This window comes from Ochotona curzoniae, unplaced genomic scaffold, assembly GCF_017591425.1.
Source record: "Ochotona curzoniae isolate NIBS_2020 unplaced genomic scaffold, NIBS_Ocur_1.0 contig_1274, whole genome shotgun sequence".
Taxonomy (NCBI): Eukaryota; Metazoa; Chordata; class Mammalia; order Lagomorpha; family Ochotonidae; genus Ochotona; species Ochotona curzoniae.
In genome coordinates, this window is record NW_024465023.1 from 20,663,068 (window position 1) to 20,680,345 (window position 17,278).

General features: G+C 40.1%; 1 protein-coding gene across 8 annotated transcripts in view; it reads left to right on the forward strand.

Moving 5' to 3' along the window:
• The window catches only part of DMD (dystrophin), a 1,921,612-nt gene that overhangs the window by 1,887,785 nt on the left and 16,549 nt on the right, over nucleotides 1-17,278 (forward strand). For all 8 annotated transcript variants that reach the window (XM_041000021.1, XM_041000029.1, XM_041000033.1 and 5 more), the window contains 2 exons: nucleotides 4,151-4,394; nucleotides 5,298-5,421. In XM_041000021.1, the coding sequence (XP_040855955.1) occupies nucleotides 4,151-4,394; nucleotides 5,298-5,421 (368 nt within the window). The remainder of the gene's footprint in view (nucleotides 1-4,150; nucleotides 4,395-5,297; nucleotides 5,422-17,278) is intronic.

Consider the following 17,278-nt stretch of genomic DNA (forward strand, 5'->3'; position numbering starts at 1 on the left):
ATTCACTCCCCAAGTGAGCGCAACGGCCGATGCCGATCCGAAGCCAGGATCCAGGAACCTCTTCCGGGTCTCCCACACAGGTCCAGGGTCCCAAAGCATTGGGCCGTCCTCGACTGCTTTCCCAGGCCACAAGCAGGGAGCTGGATGGTAAGTGAAGCTGCCGGGATTAGAACCGGCGCCCATATGGGCTCCCGGTGCGTTCAAGGTGAGGACTTTAGCCACTAAGCCATGCCCAGAACTCTATTTCTGAAAGACAGCTTTGGCAATGGGGCTATGGTATTTGAAGTTACGACCCTTGATAGATGAGACCTAGTCGAAAAAAAGTATTGGAGTTACTATTTTGTGTATAAAGCCCTTAGCATCAACTTGTAAGAGGAAAAGAGAGCTAGACATAACCAGTAAGAAAGATGGAATATTACTCAGACAGTAAAAGCATATTTTAGGGATTTCTCAATAGAGTGACAGAAACAATTTTTGAAGCTGCTATAGTGGCTAAACAGCCCAGCTCTCAGGGACCCTTCCTGATTAAAAGAAATATGCAGGGTTGTATACATTAAGCTTTGTTTCCCCAATAAAGGTTTTTACAAATAATTCATAACAGGGGAAATGTTTGACAGTGACTGGGTCCACAAACTCAACATCCCAGGGAACATCGCTGTAGACAAGTCTGCGATCTGTGCCTTCAGTGGGCACCTGGGTGGAATCCCTTGTATTTGATGATGTCTGAAAACAATTGGATAGAAAGAAGAAACGAAGTGGATTTTGCAGAAAAGAAGGGTTGTTAGTTGGGACAGTCCAATGAAGGGAGGTTTTGTTTTTTAAAGTAAGTGTAAGGCAGGCTCAGGGATAGGGTAGGGAAAGTGCAGCAGGCAATTCCTATGGAAGGAGACATGATGAATACTGCTTAAGTTTACATAGACATTTAGATGCCAAGGGCTAGGCAGAAACTAGTTTTAGTTATTATGGTCAAGTATATATGTTGGTTCACACCCTCAGGAGCAGCGTTACAGGGTCTGGCTAAAGGTAACATTGTCTTGCTAAGTCTCTGCTGGCAATGTGACAGTAGATTGCTGTGAAGCACAAGGCACAAATGACTATCATTAAATGGATAGCAGTGGGATTTCCATCAGTGCTGATCAGAGATTGTGTTCCCCTGGAGCTGAAACAAGGACAACTAGAAAAGCTACAATGGATGCTACTTCCGCATCCTGCAGCCTAGGATGTTGACATGGTATCCTCTGGGGTGGAATAATACAAAACTTGTCCTTAATAGTAGACCTAGTCCTGAGCCATGACTTGCTCAGACTGGAGCTACTCACCACTTGTCGTCTTAGCGAGCTGCCATGTGGATAAAAGTTTGTCACTTGATGAAATAATGTGCTGTGAACAAGACATGAGTCAGATTTGTTGAGATATTTATCGTAACTGGAACAGAGTTCCAATGATTAGAAGTTTGCTCAGTTGGAATAGTATTCTCTATAAATCCTAAAGCATATAACATGTGTTGACACTGTTGGCAAATAAAATCCAATAGTTATGGAAATACTAGAATGAAAATCATAGCAAAAACATTAGGAACAAAATATAGGACATAAACAGGGTTTTAATACAGCTACAGAAGGCTAAAATTGCCTTGTGTAGATGGAAGAAAAATGTATTATTGCATTTTGCAACCAAAAAAAAATTGAGATACAAAGTAATCCAAGTAAACATAGGTAACTTGGAGATCCATGTGTGTTTTCTGATAGTCTGTGGAAATTTGTTATTAAGTAATGAGCTAGAAAACAAAAGTGTGTTGCTAAATTTTTAAGGAACAAGTATTCTCCATAATTAATGTGATCATATCATATACACATTCTAAATTAATGCAACAAATTAAATTATAGGAAGTATATATTTCTTATTGTCCTTGTCCGTACAATTCAAATTTTTTATTTTCCCATTTAGGACTTGACTCAGTCTACTTCTGTGCGTGGTATGCACATATGATCTGATGTGATGTCCCCTGCCCCACCATAGAGCCGTTCACAGCACTGTTCATCCTTTCTGATTTCATTAGTGCAATTAGAAATACACAATAGAACATTTCAAAATAAGAAATTACAGTGTTCAATGATAAGTGACTCAGTTAGAAGCACAATAGGGATTACTGAATGTAAGGAATTGAATGGTGTAGAGTGATCCCTCATCCCTGATTTGTTCTGCAAATGCCTACAGTGCCCATAGCCCAAAGTATCATCCAGGTGTCCCCAGAGCACAGTTATTTTGGCCACTATCAGTGTCTCCTGTTTGAATTAGAAAATTGGAGTAAGGATTGAAAATGAGGGACATAGAGTTGCCTGCCTTGTCCTGTGTATTCTCTCTCTTAGAAAAAAAAAAAAAAAAAGACAGTAGAGGCAGGAGCTTCACCAAGTTGTGGATGTGAAGACTCAGCAGTAGGAGCCATCACTTTGCAGTGTAATCTGGAAGTTTAGTGTAAGTCAAATGTAAAATTTTTACAATTTTCATGAATGAAAATTGTAAAAATGAAGGATTTCATACTCTGTTTTGAGGAAGAGCAAAGACAGACGAGGCAGCCTACCTGACCGCTCTGGTGTGTGATTGCACTGGGTTATGCAGGTAGATGCATGGAACAGGGAGCTCAGAGGCACACCCGGCTGTGGCTGCTGGATGCATGGCAGGGAAGAGATGGCCTGTGCTGTGAGCGGTTCCATCGTGGCATAAGCGAAGTAAAAGCACATGTGATCACACCACAAACAAAAGTAGGCTCTAAGTCCTATAAGTGAAAGAAAAGATTTTTTTACCTTCAAACTGTAGATATAAGGAAGATTTTCTCAGAGGAAGATGTTGACATGAGTTATAAATCTTTTGTACTGTAGGATACCATGAACATATAGCAAAGCTATGCTGCACTAAGATCAGGGAGAGAATGCTGGCCACACTCATAAGTGATGAAGAAAAAAAAAATCTAGAGCATATATAGAGTGTTAGGATGTAGTAGCAGTTATTAAATATAAGACAGTCCAGCAGGACAACATGAAAAGCCAGTTCATAGATAAAAGTTCAACATCACTAGCACTGAAGGATAGTGCAGGTTGAAGTGTACCTGTAATAGAAACCCTGACCCACTTCTTCGGAGAGGAATTGGGTGACATGAAGGAATGTTGAAGATGATGCCAGGACTTGCAGTGCCACATCAAGGAAAGTATAAGGAAATTCATTGCCTCATTATTTCTAATGGTGAAAAGTTGGAAACAACCTAAATGTCCATGGACAGAACAACAACATTGGCATATTCAAGCAACAGAGTAATAATACTTGACAGCAGTTAACATAGCGAAGTATTAATGTATCAACACGGACACATCTACAAATGGTGTCGAAGGCCAAAAGCAACTCTTACAACGGTATGTATAATCTTACACATAAAGTTCTTAAATGCAAAGTTTAAGAACCTGCCACATTATGCTATTACATTGTATCCAAAAAAATGGCTGTGTTTGAATTGGGAGGGGGCAGGGATCAGCATCTGTTCAATGTACTATTTGTGGACACCTTCGTGGTACTTAATGGACATGGAAATCAATATGGCTTGATCTGGAGAGGAATGGTATGGTATTGAAGAGAGGCCTATGGGCGAGCTTAAGCTTGAACTGTCATATTTTAATTTTTCAAAAACCTTTTGAAGACAATATGACCAATGGTAACGTTGAGGTGGGTCCATGTGTATATTCCTGGTATGTTGCACATTTCTGTTGAAACTATTTGATCATTTTGAAGAGAATAAAGTGCTGCTAGAATGTAAAACCATCTCCTGACATTATAAAGGAATATCTACAAAATGGTTAAATCCTTAGCTCTTTGCTTTTTTTGAAGCTTGGTTTTCATCAGACTTTTAGTGTAAGGCGAAAACCTGAAAAGCATCTCTCTTCACATCCCCCAATTTGCCATTTTATTTTGTTCTTTTAACATTGTTGAGATTGTCATCATAAATCCCATTCATTAGTGCTTCTCTTTTGCTTGCTATTGTGTGGTGGTGGTCAGATGCACCTGTCTGCCATGCTATGTGAAATTTACTCAGGATAGTTATACTCCTTTCTCTTTCTCCCCCCCCCCCTTTTTTTTCTTGTTTACCCCCTAATGCTAACAGGAATCTGCAAGCAGAATATGATCGTCTGAAGCAACAGCATGAACATAAAGGCCTGTCCCCACTGCCGTCCCCTCCTGAAATGATGCCCACCTCCCCCCAGAGCCCCCGCGACGCTGAGCTCATTGCTGAGGCCAAGCTACTGCGTCAACACAAAGGCCGCCTGGAAGCCAGGATGCAAATCCTGGAAGATCACAATAAACAGCTGGAGTCACAGTTACATAGGCTAAGGCAGCTGCTGGAGCAAGTGAGGCCCACATCTCTCGAATACGGGCTGTTTACAAGTGTTCGTTTTCCCCTCTTAAACAAAGCTGAGTCCTCTTTCCAAGTGCAGCAGGCATTGTCTCTTAAGTCTTTGCTCTGAGTCTTTACGAGTCCTAGGTAGGAAGGGATATTGATGAGCAGGGAAGCTCCTGTGCCCTTTTGGATTTCTGCAGGATTTTTTCCTACCACAACTTTTATTTTGCTCACTGTGAGATGTGCTCAGAAACATTGTCAAAACATCTCCACTAAGGAACAATTTCAAGCAACTGCTTGAAATTGAACTCTTTTCATGGCAGTTGATATATATTTGGGTTTCTTTTTCTTCTGTTCCCTAACATAATTGTTTAAGCTTCTATTGAAAAACCCAGCAAGACACTGCATTGTAACACACCCTACCTAGACATGAACCAACATTTAAAAAGAAAAAAAATAAAATACTCCAAACAAAAAATTCTTATAAACACACACAAAGAATCCTCAATTTCATTTCTGAGATCTCTTATCACCCACTACATCTTTCACTTTTTACTCTTAAAATATGAGGGTACTTCAAATTCGTAGAACAATTAAAAAGATAAAGTTTGGAGCAAAAATTTAAGATCTTTGTGTAGTTTTTTTTTATATTATAATTTTCCATGGACTCTCTGAAGTACCTTTATATATCTCATTCCACTGTATCTGTATTTTTTTTTCCCCTCAAACTTAGAAGAGGGCAGGATGCAGACATGAAGAGCGTACCAATGGAGAAATCTCCCAGATTAACAACTGAGCAGTTTCTAGGAAGGAAGAGCAAGAATACCGGAGTCTATAATTCTGCAATGTTTTACATTGATATATGTGATTATTTCTTACAAAAAATAACTCTTTTTCTCTTTGGATGCCTTAGCCCCAAGCAGAGGCCAAGGTGAATGGCACAACCGTGTCCTCTCCTTCTACCTCTCTTCAGAGGTCAGACAGCAGCCAGCCTATGCTGCTCCGCGTCGTTGGGAGTCAAACTTCAGAATCCATGGGTAAGTGTCTTTGAGCTATTCGGATTGTCTCTCTTACCTCCTAGGAAGTTGGCAGTGGTGCCACACTTGCTCAGAGCTTCCAATGATTTGCTACATTATGTAATAGCTGTTCTGGACAGGGCATTATCATAAATACTTCAGTGATGGGTAACCTGCACCTTCAAAGAGCTAGCTTTTTAGATATTCCCAAGACAGCCAGCCAAGTGCTGACAGAAGTTCCATTCAACTTGCAGCCCAGGGAAGGCTTTACTAACAATTGATGTTTGAAGAAGGAATAATGCAAATTACAGCACAGGGCTAAGGACGAGGCTGGGAAATTGTGGATCTAGAAACAAAGTGGCAAGGAAGAGGTGTTTGGCTCTTATGTTGTTTTGTAACAGAGGGCCTCTGACCATTGTAACAGCTGAGTCATCTAAAAAAGAAATTATTCTAGCAGCCCTATGTGACCCAAAGTAGAATTTGCACAGGAGAGACAAGTTAGGAGGAAATTACAAAGCCCAGGGTTCTGAGGAGTAGTTCTTGTGAGACCTGGGTAGAAGATGAGGCTAATTCATAAAAATAGAGTTCCTGGAGACCAACTACAAAATGGGAGGAAAGAAGGAGAGGGGCTCTGGTTTAAAGAAGATGGTGTGCTTGAAGAACTGGAAAGTGTCCGCAGTGATGTCTGCAAAACATGCTAAACCACAGATCTGTGCCCGGTGGAAGAGGGCAGGCTGACAAGATGTGAACCTCTTCATTTGATTGTTGAAGGATGTGAGATGAGAAATAAGTAACAAGTGTGCTTGCATACAGGGTCTTGGCGAAGACCTCCCTTTGCGTGATGGGGTATTGGAGGCTAGGGAATAGGGTCAAGGGAGATAAAAACAAGTTATAAAGTTAAAAGAGAACTCATCCCACTATGACACTGTAAAATAAGAAAACACTTTTATACTAGAGAAAGGAAGCTAGAGAACTTCTATTTTTTTCTTCCAGTGGTATTAAAAACCACCGATTCTTTAAAGTGGGTAAAGGTTAAGACTAGTAAAGACAGTTTTGAAACATCATGGAGTACAAATGAGGGTCAATGTTAAATTCAGTGGACAAAGAATGAGCATGGTCTGGTCTGATTATTTTGCACTGTTCTCTGCCTAAGACTGGTTGTAAGAAACCTGCAAATGAGGAGGCATAAATGATAAAAGGTCAGAATGGATGCAGCATTTCCCATTGCTCATGAAGGTGACGGTGTACTGGCCTGCTGTATAATAGCATGCTTTATGGAAGCTACTCATCCTTGCCACAGCCCTCATTTCTCCTTCTCTCTGAAGGCTTAGCACGAATCAGTCCTATGTTAAACTGTTCTCTTTCCCCAGAAGCTAAACTACTTTGATGCGACTCTGTCAGTCTCACCTCACAGACACTTGTCTTCCTGGCATTCAGGAGTTCATTTCAGACCTGAGATCTTCTAGGATGCTAGAATAGTGTCACATCAATGCCACACAAAGGAAAGATGCAAGGTGTGACTGAGGTCAGGAAAGTTGGCAATTTGGGCTTCATGCAAGTCACATGCTCCCTGGTGATTCTTAGACCTAGGATATTGCTTGAGATGTCCTAGGAATAAAGGATGCAGGTAACGGGGTTGCTAAGGCTAGAGTGGTGAAGTCCTTATGGCAGTCGAGGGATGCGGATAGGCGAGAAATTGAGGAAGGCAGATGAGGGCTGTAAGGAAGTGAGCCTGGTGGTTGAAGCAAATCTGATGAAGGACAGTAACCATCAACAATGAACAGAGCCCCCACCACAAGGGAGAACTTGTAGGAAAGCAGCTTTCAGTTCTTTTGAAAAGAAGGAAAAAATGTTTGCCCTTGTTCCTCTGACTGGATTGGACTGCCATGATTTACAGCAACCTGTTAGCTTCCCTTTTCCCACATGAGATGCTTAGTGCATTGCTGGGACTGTAAATGATAGCAGAGCGCATGGAAAACAATATAGATATCTATACCATGTATCACCACAAAGCCCATAAATTTGGCAAACAAGTAAGCATTAGTACCTCCGTTGCTCTTTCCTACTTCAACATTTCCCTTTTCTGGCAGCAAAGCCTGTGTGACTGGCTTGTATATGTTAGCAGGGAGCTTCAATAATATAGCTGTCACCCCTCAGGAAGAGGTAGCCTGTCCGCCCGAGAAAGCCCCAAATTAAAGTACACATCAGCCTGTGCTCCTGCTGATTCGTGCAACCAAGAAGGATGCTGGCAGACCTGACTACAAGGAGAGAAATGCTGTATTCCTGGAGCCAAGTTAAGCTCAGCAATAACTTGCCAACATAAAATGGATAGGCTGTGTTAAGTTTGTTCTCTGAAAGACAGAATTCAGTTCAAACGTGCCTTTGTTTTATGGAACTGCATATAGTGGCTTTCTTCAAGAAGGAAAAAAAAACAGCTATCTTCTTGAAGGATGCACAGAAAGTGTTTAAAGTAATGCAGTGTGTATTTGCGCGCTTTGAGATTTGCTGGATTCTTCTCTATCCAGAGAGTCTAGGGTTGTCTATTAAAAGAAAACCATTGTTTGTTTTTTTTTTTTTAAGTGAGGGGAGACATCCTACTGGGAGCTCTGTCTACAGATTTGAAGTCAGCACTGTGCATTTGCAACTCTACTGATGGTATTGGTTCAGGACTGATACAGTCTGAAAATTGTTTAAAAGGAAATAGTTTTTGTTATTAGTTCCTGAACGACACACTGTAACAACCATTCACAAGGCATGTTCATGTTCATTGTGTATGCCATGGAGACGTAAGCTTAAGCATACAAGAAGCCATGCACAGCTATTTATGTAAACAGTGTGCCATTTTGTGGAAGGGACAGAGAATCCGGGAGTGTGCTATCCACACGGTGTCCTGAGGGCCAGCTAGCTGGAATACGACTGCTGCGTAGCATGTGTGTTCCAATCTCATGTGATGCGGAGAGTGTGTACATGACTCGTACTTTCTATTCACTTGTTTCCTGCAATAGAATCTAACATTTGCTGGCTGCAGCCCTACACACACACACATAAGTTTTTAGAAAAAAAATTGCTTGCTGTAAACATAATAAATAATGTTTTCTACAAATATTATTATGTATATATAGTTAGCATTTTTAAAGTAATGGTCCCCTGACTGCTTATTTACAATACTTTTTGAAAATTGCAATTCATGGACTTTTGCATATACTTTTCTGGAATATAGAGACTCCAATATGTTACTATACTTGCATGTTACATGCATCATTATCGTATTTGTATAGTTGAATTATTTGGCTGCTCTAAATATACTGGCACTTCATTCTAAACGTTTCCAAGATGATAGACATAACCACAATATTATTAGCATACTCATCAAATGAATACTGTTACAAAATGGCCATCTAATGTGCAATTTACATTCCCGTGCCTGCCATTCTTTGTAGGTAGTGATTTTTTTTTTTTTTAATTCAGGATCCATTCAAGGGTTGTCATATCTAATTACTTTCCTTTAATCTGGAACACATTTCCAGCCTCTTTCATGGCACTGACATTTTAAAAGCGCTTAGGGACAGATGTTTTGGAATCAGTTCTTCCATTTGGATTTGCCTCATTGTACCATCGTAATGAAATTCACTGTAAATACTTTATGCAGGATGACTGCATGGCTAAGATGGCAGTCCTTACAGTGCAACTCACCCAGGCTTTCTCCCCCCACTCTCCTTCCTGTTCTGTGCTTCTGCTCTGTTTGTCATCACTCAGGATTCCCATTTCAGACTTCTGAAGACCTCCTCCAAGTTCCCAATCTACACCTAGCCATTTGCTGCATTTTTTCTCATTGCCTGCTGTCCTTAGTCATGCCCCACCACTACTCATCCCAATGCAAAGGTCAGGTTGCTGTGCATTTTATAAACAGCAATACTGTAGCTTTCAGCTTCTGCCAGAACATGCCGCTCAAGCACTACCAGAATACTATGAAAACACTATCCATCGGTATCGGGGTCTCCCTTTTTAATCATTCATATATTTCTAGCCACTTCCTATCTAGATACTATCATATCATTCAGCAGGCATGTAAGAGCTAAAACTGCTACAGGAGGGGAATATAGCTACCATGGGCACCTTTGTCCTTGAACATAATGACTTCCTTAACCTAACATATACCATTCTTTTTGCTCAGTGAATTGTCCTTTAGAGCTTAATCATGCACTCTACTGTATAAACCAGATTCATAAGATATAAATACTAATTAGTAATAACTGTTTATTATATCTTCTGCCTAGAATTCCATGGACCTTAAATTTTGTCAGGACAGGGCATCTTTAGTCTTTGCTCATTTTCATGCTATTTAAGTACCCTATACACAACAAACATTCAGGAAACATTTAGCAACTTAGTGTTTTAGAATTCAAGCATAGCACACTGTTGTCGATAGGGAACAATTCACACACTAAACAGTGTAGCTGCTATTTACATTATCTCACCCCTGTCACCACTGACAAACTGATCAGCATCATCATCTTTGTAGTCCATACTATATTAAAGTTACACATAGTTTGTATAAAATAGGAACATGTATTGTAATTTATAATGTGAAGAATTAAAACTAAATATCAGGTGCTAGATCATTATGCTATTTCTTCTGAAAAAAAAAAAAAAACAGCTGACGAAAAGCAGAAACAATGACAATTCAGAGAAAAATAATGGTGTACCTGTTTGTACACAGCTCCTTGTATCAGGGTAAATGATTTTGCCCATAGCTCCTGTTTTTAGAGAAGGCAGACTGAATCACAGGAGTGAAGATTCTTTGATCTATTCTGTATTGGCTGTATCTATTCTGGCTCCGTTTTTCTAATCAAGTAGAGCAAGTATCAGCACTTGAATTGAGAAAAGAGAAGTGAATCAGCCAGGATGTCTTCCATGGCAAGCCACTCAGTTCATTTGTCTGGTATTACATTGAGTCATTCCATTGGCAGTAATTGAAGGGAACTATCACAAAATGCTCTATCTAGGTACTGTTTAAAGCTATGTGTCTTTTCATATCTCAAAACATTAGCTTTGAAAGCATTCCACTCATTTCCTTAGACCAACTTCAGACAAATCAAACCATATAGATAAGAGAACCATATAGGCAATAATCCAAAGACCCTTCACCCATGTCTGGATATCCTTTTAGAATAACTCAAGTTGAAGTGTTGATGTTCTACAACTTCCAAGTCAGTAGCACTAGCTTTCCTGTGCCCTTCCCTAATGCAGTGGATCACCCACTTGCTGGTGTCTGGCACAGCGTGGGGCCCAGGGATCCAGCCCCTCCGGTACAAACTGTTGGGGTTTTGGCGCCATTGCTCCTTTGTGGCTCTGGCTTGATATACCTGCAGCTCATGGATACTGCCTTAAGACTGCTCATTTTACTCTCCAGAGTCAAGCCACTCACTCAGATACATTAGTGGGACTTAACTCCTTCACCTAGCACTTGCAGTCTTGGAGCTCTGGAGTGGGCCAGTAGATAGCAATCAGTGACAGTACACCACTCCTGTGCCCAGTAAGGATCCCATAACTCCACTTCCTGTGTAGTGGTTGGGATTTGGTTCTTCAAAGCACACCGATTGAGTGAACAGGATCCTCTCCTGACACCCCAGACTCAGGTATCCTGAACAAATGTCATTCTGAGTCCCAGGAGCATCCTGGCCATTACTACTGCTGCCTTCAACTGCACTGAAATTGCAGTATCACACAGTGCTACTAAAATTAAAGCCAGAAACCCAGAAAAGTCTACCTGAAATATCCACTGTCACGTTTTCAGGACAAAGCTTTCCATCAATGCAACCCAACCTGTTAGAGTGGTAGGATTGATCCTCCCAGATGCTCAAAAATCAACATAGAAAATACAAGCCGTGTGAACAGACAAAGCACTAGGACACCTCCAAGGGAACACAAAAATATATTAAAGGGAGACTGCTGGAATGCCTCAGAAAGAATTGAAAAGAATGATTATAAGGTTGCTCAGAGAAATACAAGAGAATATAAAGCAATTAAATGAAATTGGGAACTCTGTACATGACATGAGAAAAGCAGTGAAGAGATACCAAAAGAAGCACAGAAATATAAATGAACAATCCCTCAAGTCAAATAAAAATGGGAAGAAACCTTAACATTAGATGCAGCAGATTAAAAAAAATCTAGTCTTAAACATTTTTATATTTACAAATATCTCAATTTTTTCTTCTTAAAGAAAATGACCATGTTCAGTATGCCACCAAATTATCCACACAGTATTCAAGTTTTGTGACTTTTTGAAGGAATGCTTAAAAAAGAATGGCTACTATCTCATTGAGCAGGATTTTTCATGCAAAAGTCTTCACTGATTTGGAGAAAGGAACTGACATCCAAATATAGGAGGCTCTCAGGGCCACTAATAGTCTTGATTTAAAAAAAAAAAAGGCAGAGTCCTACCATAACATAGTACAGCCCAATCTTTAAAAGGTTTGCAAAGGAAAAGAATCAGAATATTTTCAAAGGAAGTCCCGCTAGATTGACAATTTTTTTTTCCCAGAACAAATGGAGAAAGATAACCAAGTTCTGAAAGGAAAAGAAAATCTCCAACCTAGAATACTTTAGCCACCAAAACTCTGTTTCATGACAAAAATATTCATAAAGATCTTCCAAGATGAGGAAGAAATGAAAGGATTTGTTAGCATCCAGCCAGTCTGAGAAATACAGTTAAGGATGTACTAGACACTGAAACTGAGAAAAGCAAGCTGCATCATGAAAGGGTGTGAAAGTATGAAGCCATCCACCAAAATGAAGGATGTTTAGACTAAAGGGAATCTTAAAGGAAATGGCAGTGCCAAGTCATTGGTTATCAATAAATAACCTTGACTGTAAGTGCACTAAATTTCAACAGTAAAGTTTTTGTTTGTATTTCTTCAGCAACACATTGGTCATTTACTAGCATGTTATTTAACTTCATAGCATTGTCAGGTTTTTTTACTCTCTTCCTGTTATTGATTTTGTTGCATGGCTTTTCATTTAAGGGAATGTATAGTAACTGTGTAAATATGAAGATACAATGCAGTATGCATCACTACTTCCAAATCAAAAATGGGTTGCCAGTAAAACTTAAATATATCTTGACAATACGAAGATGGACTGCCATTGTCCACAATGTCAGGATATACCCGAACAGCACAGCAATGGACTTAGGACTGCTTATGAAGGAGTACTACTGTAATAACAGACGGGAAATTGGTGGAGGGAGGCAGGATTTGGAAAATTGGCAAGGGAAATCTCCAAGTCTATGGAATTGTATCATAAAATAAAAAATAGACTGGCTGAATGGATTTTTATAAAGCAACACCAAACTATATGCTTCCTGCAACAAATTTCATCAGTAAAGACACACAGACTGAAAACTAAGGATGCAAAAAGATATTTCATGCAAATGTAAGGGAAAAAATGACCAGAAATAGCTTTCACTTATACCACAAAAACTATTCAAACTACTTAAAAAGCCCACGTCACTATATAATGATTTCAGGACCAAGTTAACAAGAACACCTGACTATTGTATATGCGTATTTACCAGAGCACATGGTTTTATAAAGCAGATCTAAAAGGTGACATAAGCTCTGATAAAATATTACTGAAGGACTTCAGTATCCAACTTTGAACAATGCACAGATGAGACAAACATCAATAAAGAGGCAATTGTTAATAATACAAACTCAATGGACATTTTCAGAATATCCCATCCCACAATTGGCAGGATGCCTTCATTTCATTCCCACATGTAGTCATCACTCAGACCATACACTATGCCATCAAGCAAATCTCCACAAACTAAAAACACTGAAATTTTATCTTTTCTGAACACAGGGGAATACGGCTAGAAAATAACAGGAAACTTCACAAATTATTCTAAACAACATGCTACTGCATGAATAATGGATAATCAAAGGAATAAAGGAAGAATCTAATAAAAACCCTTTAACCTTAAGAGATATATGGCATGCAGCAAACTATAAGGAGAGTGTATAGCGGTAGGTACTGACATCACAATAAAAATGCAAAGGCATCAAGTAGCTGCAGAAGAACTAAGCCCTTAGAAGCAGCACACAGGCATGGAAAACATCCCCCTGAATGTCAGTTCATGTCTTGGCTGCTCTACTTCTGATCCAGCTCCCTGCTGACAACCTGAGAAAATAGCAGAGAATGGCCCAAGTCTTTGTGCCCCTGCATCCATGTGGATAGACCAAGAGGAAGTTCCTGGCTTCAGCTCATATCATGTCCATGTCATATATATATATATAATTAGAAAATTGAGGGGTCCTGCACAATAGCGTATGGTTAAGGTCCTCGCTTTGCATGCCCGGGATCCCATATGGGCACTGGTTCTAATCCCAGCAGCCCCACTTCCCATCCAACTCCCTGCTTGTGGCCTCAGAAATCAGTCAAGGATGGCCCAAGGCTTTGGCACCCTGCACCCACGAGGGAGACCGGGGAAGCTCCTAGTCCTGGCTTCAGATTGGCTCAGCTCCAGCTGTTGTGGCCACTTGGGGAGTGAATCATCAGACAGAAGATCTTCCTCTCTGTCTCTCCTCCTCTCTGTATATCTTACTTTCCAATAAAAATAACTAAAAAATAATTGAGACAGAACTTTAAAAAATATAAAGACTAATGAAGCAGTTCATTTTTTAAAATCAATTTAACATTAGACAGACCTACCAAGAAGACAAGACTCAAAGTCAGAAATGACAAAGGAAATAATACAGCATTAGGAACAATTTCTAAACAATATGTCAGTAAATTGGTAAACCTGGAAAAATGGATTGCATTCTGGAAACCTGTATCTTTCCAGAATTAAATCATAAACACATAGAAAGCCTTAACAGATCACAGATGAGTGGAATCCATAACAAAGAGCCTCCCAAAAAAGTCCATGGCTTCCCTGCTGGATTCTACCAAAATCTTAAAGAAGAGTTAACATCAACTCTTTCCAAGTTATTCCAAACACTTGAAAGGGTGAAAACTCTTCCAAGTTCATACTATGAAGCATGACCTTAATTCAAAAACCAAAAATACTACAACAGCAATGCTAGCAAGTTGAATTCAACATACATCAAAAGTTCATCTGCAATGACCAAGTGTGATTTATTCTAAGGATATAGAGATGGCTTTAAAAAGAAAAGATTTATTTATTTTTATTGGAAAGTCAGATGTTCAGAGTAGGACAGACAGACAGGAAGATCCTCCATCCACTGATCCACTCCCCTAGTGGCCACAATGGCTGGAGCTGAGCCTATCCGATGCCAGGAACCTCTTCCAAGTCTCCCACACGGTGCAGGGTCCCAAGGCCTTGGGCTGTCCTCTAATGCTTTTCCAGGCCACAAGAAAGCACCTGGATGTTCCCATCCTACAGGACACAAACTGCTGCCCATATGGGATCCCAGTGCATGCAAGGCGAGGAAGCTAGCCGCTAGGCCACTGCACTCTCCTCAGGAATTGGCTTTTCATATGCCAGTTAAATGTTTTTATCACAATAGATGCGGACAAAGCACTTGATAGAATACAAAACCACTTTATGATTAAAAAAAAACTTTAGGAATAAAGGGAACATACTTGAACATAATAAATACTATATATAACAAGCCCACAGCTAGCATTATACTGAGTGGGGGGAAAGCTGGAAACATTGCTCAGCCACTCAGTACATTTCTGGAAGTTTTATCCAGAACCATCAGGCAAGAGAAAGAAAGGGGATACAATTTGGAAATGACGAAACAAAATCATCCCTGTTTGCAGATGACATGATTCTATCAGTAGAGAACCAAAACACTTCACCCCAGAGACTATTAGAACTTATTGGAGAATTCACAATATTTATAGAATGGAAAACCGGCACCAAAAATCACCAGCATTCTTATACATAAATTTGTTTGGTGAGAGAGGATGTGTAAAACAGCCCCATTCATAATAGTTACAAAAAAGTCAAATACCTTGGAAACAATTTATCCAAGGTAGTGACAGACCTCTATCATGATTGCAAACCACAAGTGAATAAAAAGGCAGGAAACGGTGTAAACCATCGTGTTCATTGATTCAAAGATTATAATGAACATGTCCATGCTGTCCAAAGCAGTTTAGAAAGTGCATGCAATCCCCATGAAAATACCAATGACATATTTCACAGAGCTAGAAATAGCTAAAAAAAAAAAAAATCTTGGAAAAGAAAAAAAATAACAAAGAGGGATCACAATACCCATATTTTAAGAGCTAATACTGGGCTATTACCTAAGTTTACAGTCTTTCAGCCTCTCGCAACACGTTGTTTGAGGACACAGTGAGCCTTGTGGTGCAGCGGGTAAGAGCTGGCCCAGATCTTTCTGTGCACATTTGGGAGCCATTAAGTATTTTCTTGTTGAAATAAATGAAAGGTGATATTTATGCAGGTATGCAAATGGTCACCGGTGTCAGGAACAGCTTGAGCTTACCTGTTAGCATGTATAGATAGCTACCCAATATATGATGAGACAGTAACTTTTGGTCTTATAAAAACAGCCTATTGCTCTCTAATACCTAATTCTCAAATTGTGTCTGTCTCGTTCATGCATTTATGGGTCGGCTGGACTTTTGCTCTAGCTTAGGTCTGCTTGAACCCAGCTTGTGAGCTGAGTCCTGGTGCAAGAAGCTCTCATCTTCCCTGGGCCTGTAGGCTACATAAATCATGTGCTTCTTCGCCATAGAAGTGCAAGGGCACCAACTGACACTCAGTAACATTGCAGGCGTCTACTCATGTCCTGTCTGCTTGCATTCTATTGTCCAATGCAGCCCACATGAACAAGTCCAAATTCCTAGGCCAATGAAATGCACCTCTCGCAAATCTGGGCAACTCTACTGTCCATTGGTAGCTTTCCACTTGCTGCATTTGGAGCAGGCCAGTCACACTGGCTTTTGAGCATCTATATTTGCTGTTCCCTCTGTCTAGAGCATTTCTCCCCAAAGGAGTGATTCCCAGACTTTCCCTTACTCTTGGCTCACCCTCTCTGTGGAGTCTTTATCATTATCTGACATGCCTATGTCACATGTTTATTTATTTAACCTATGTACCTCCATGAGATTTTTAATTGCCTATAGGTAGGGGGTGCTGTTGGTTTATTGCTATAACCCCAGCACCCAGAATGGCACCTGACATATAGCTAGCTTTGGAAAAATGTTTCCATAATAAGTAAATGGTACTGGTTTTAAATTTCTATGACTCTTTTTAAAAGTATTTAAAGATTCTAGCTCCGTAGCAGATAGCACAATGGGGTTACTTCAACTAGAGGTTTCATTTAGTTGTTTTAACTTCTCCAGTGTGTAACCTAATGGAAAATATTAGACATTTCAAATTTCTTATTTAATTCACCTCATGCATACAGATGATAAATCTGATTTCACTTCAAAAGATGAGTTAGGGGCAGGTATTGTGACACAGAGGGCTAATCTGCTTTTTGGGATACCTCTATCCCTTATCTTAGTGCCAGATTCAAGACCCACTCTGATTCCAACCTACTTTCCTGCTAATGTTTTCTGGGAGACAGCTGGTAATTGGGTGATTGCATGAAGTGACTGGGTTCCTGCCACCCACTTGGGAAGCCTGGATGGAGTTCTAGGCTCCTGGCTTCAGGTTGGCCCAGCTCTAGCAATTGTGCACATTTGGGGAGTTAGCCAGCTGAAGGGCGTTATTTCTCTCATTCACTCTGTCACTGTGCCTTTCAAGAAGATGAATATAGAGAGTTTACATATAAAGTGTCTACATATATATGATACATTATGTGCTGGCGCTATGGGATTGTGGGCAATGCTGCCAATCGTGATGAATCTCATATGGGTGCCAGTTCAAATC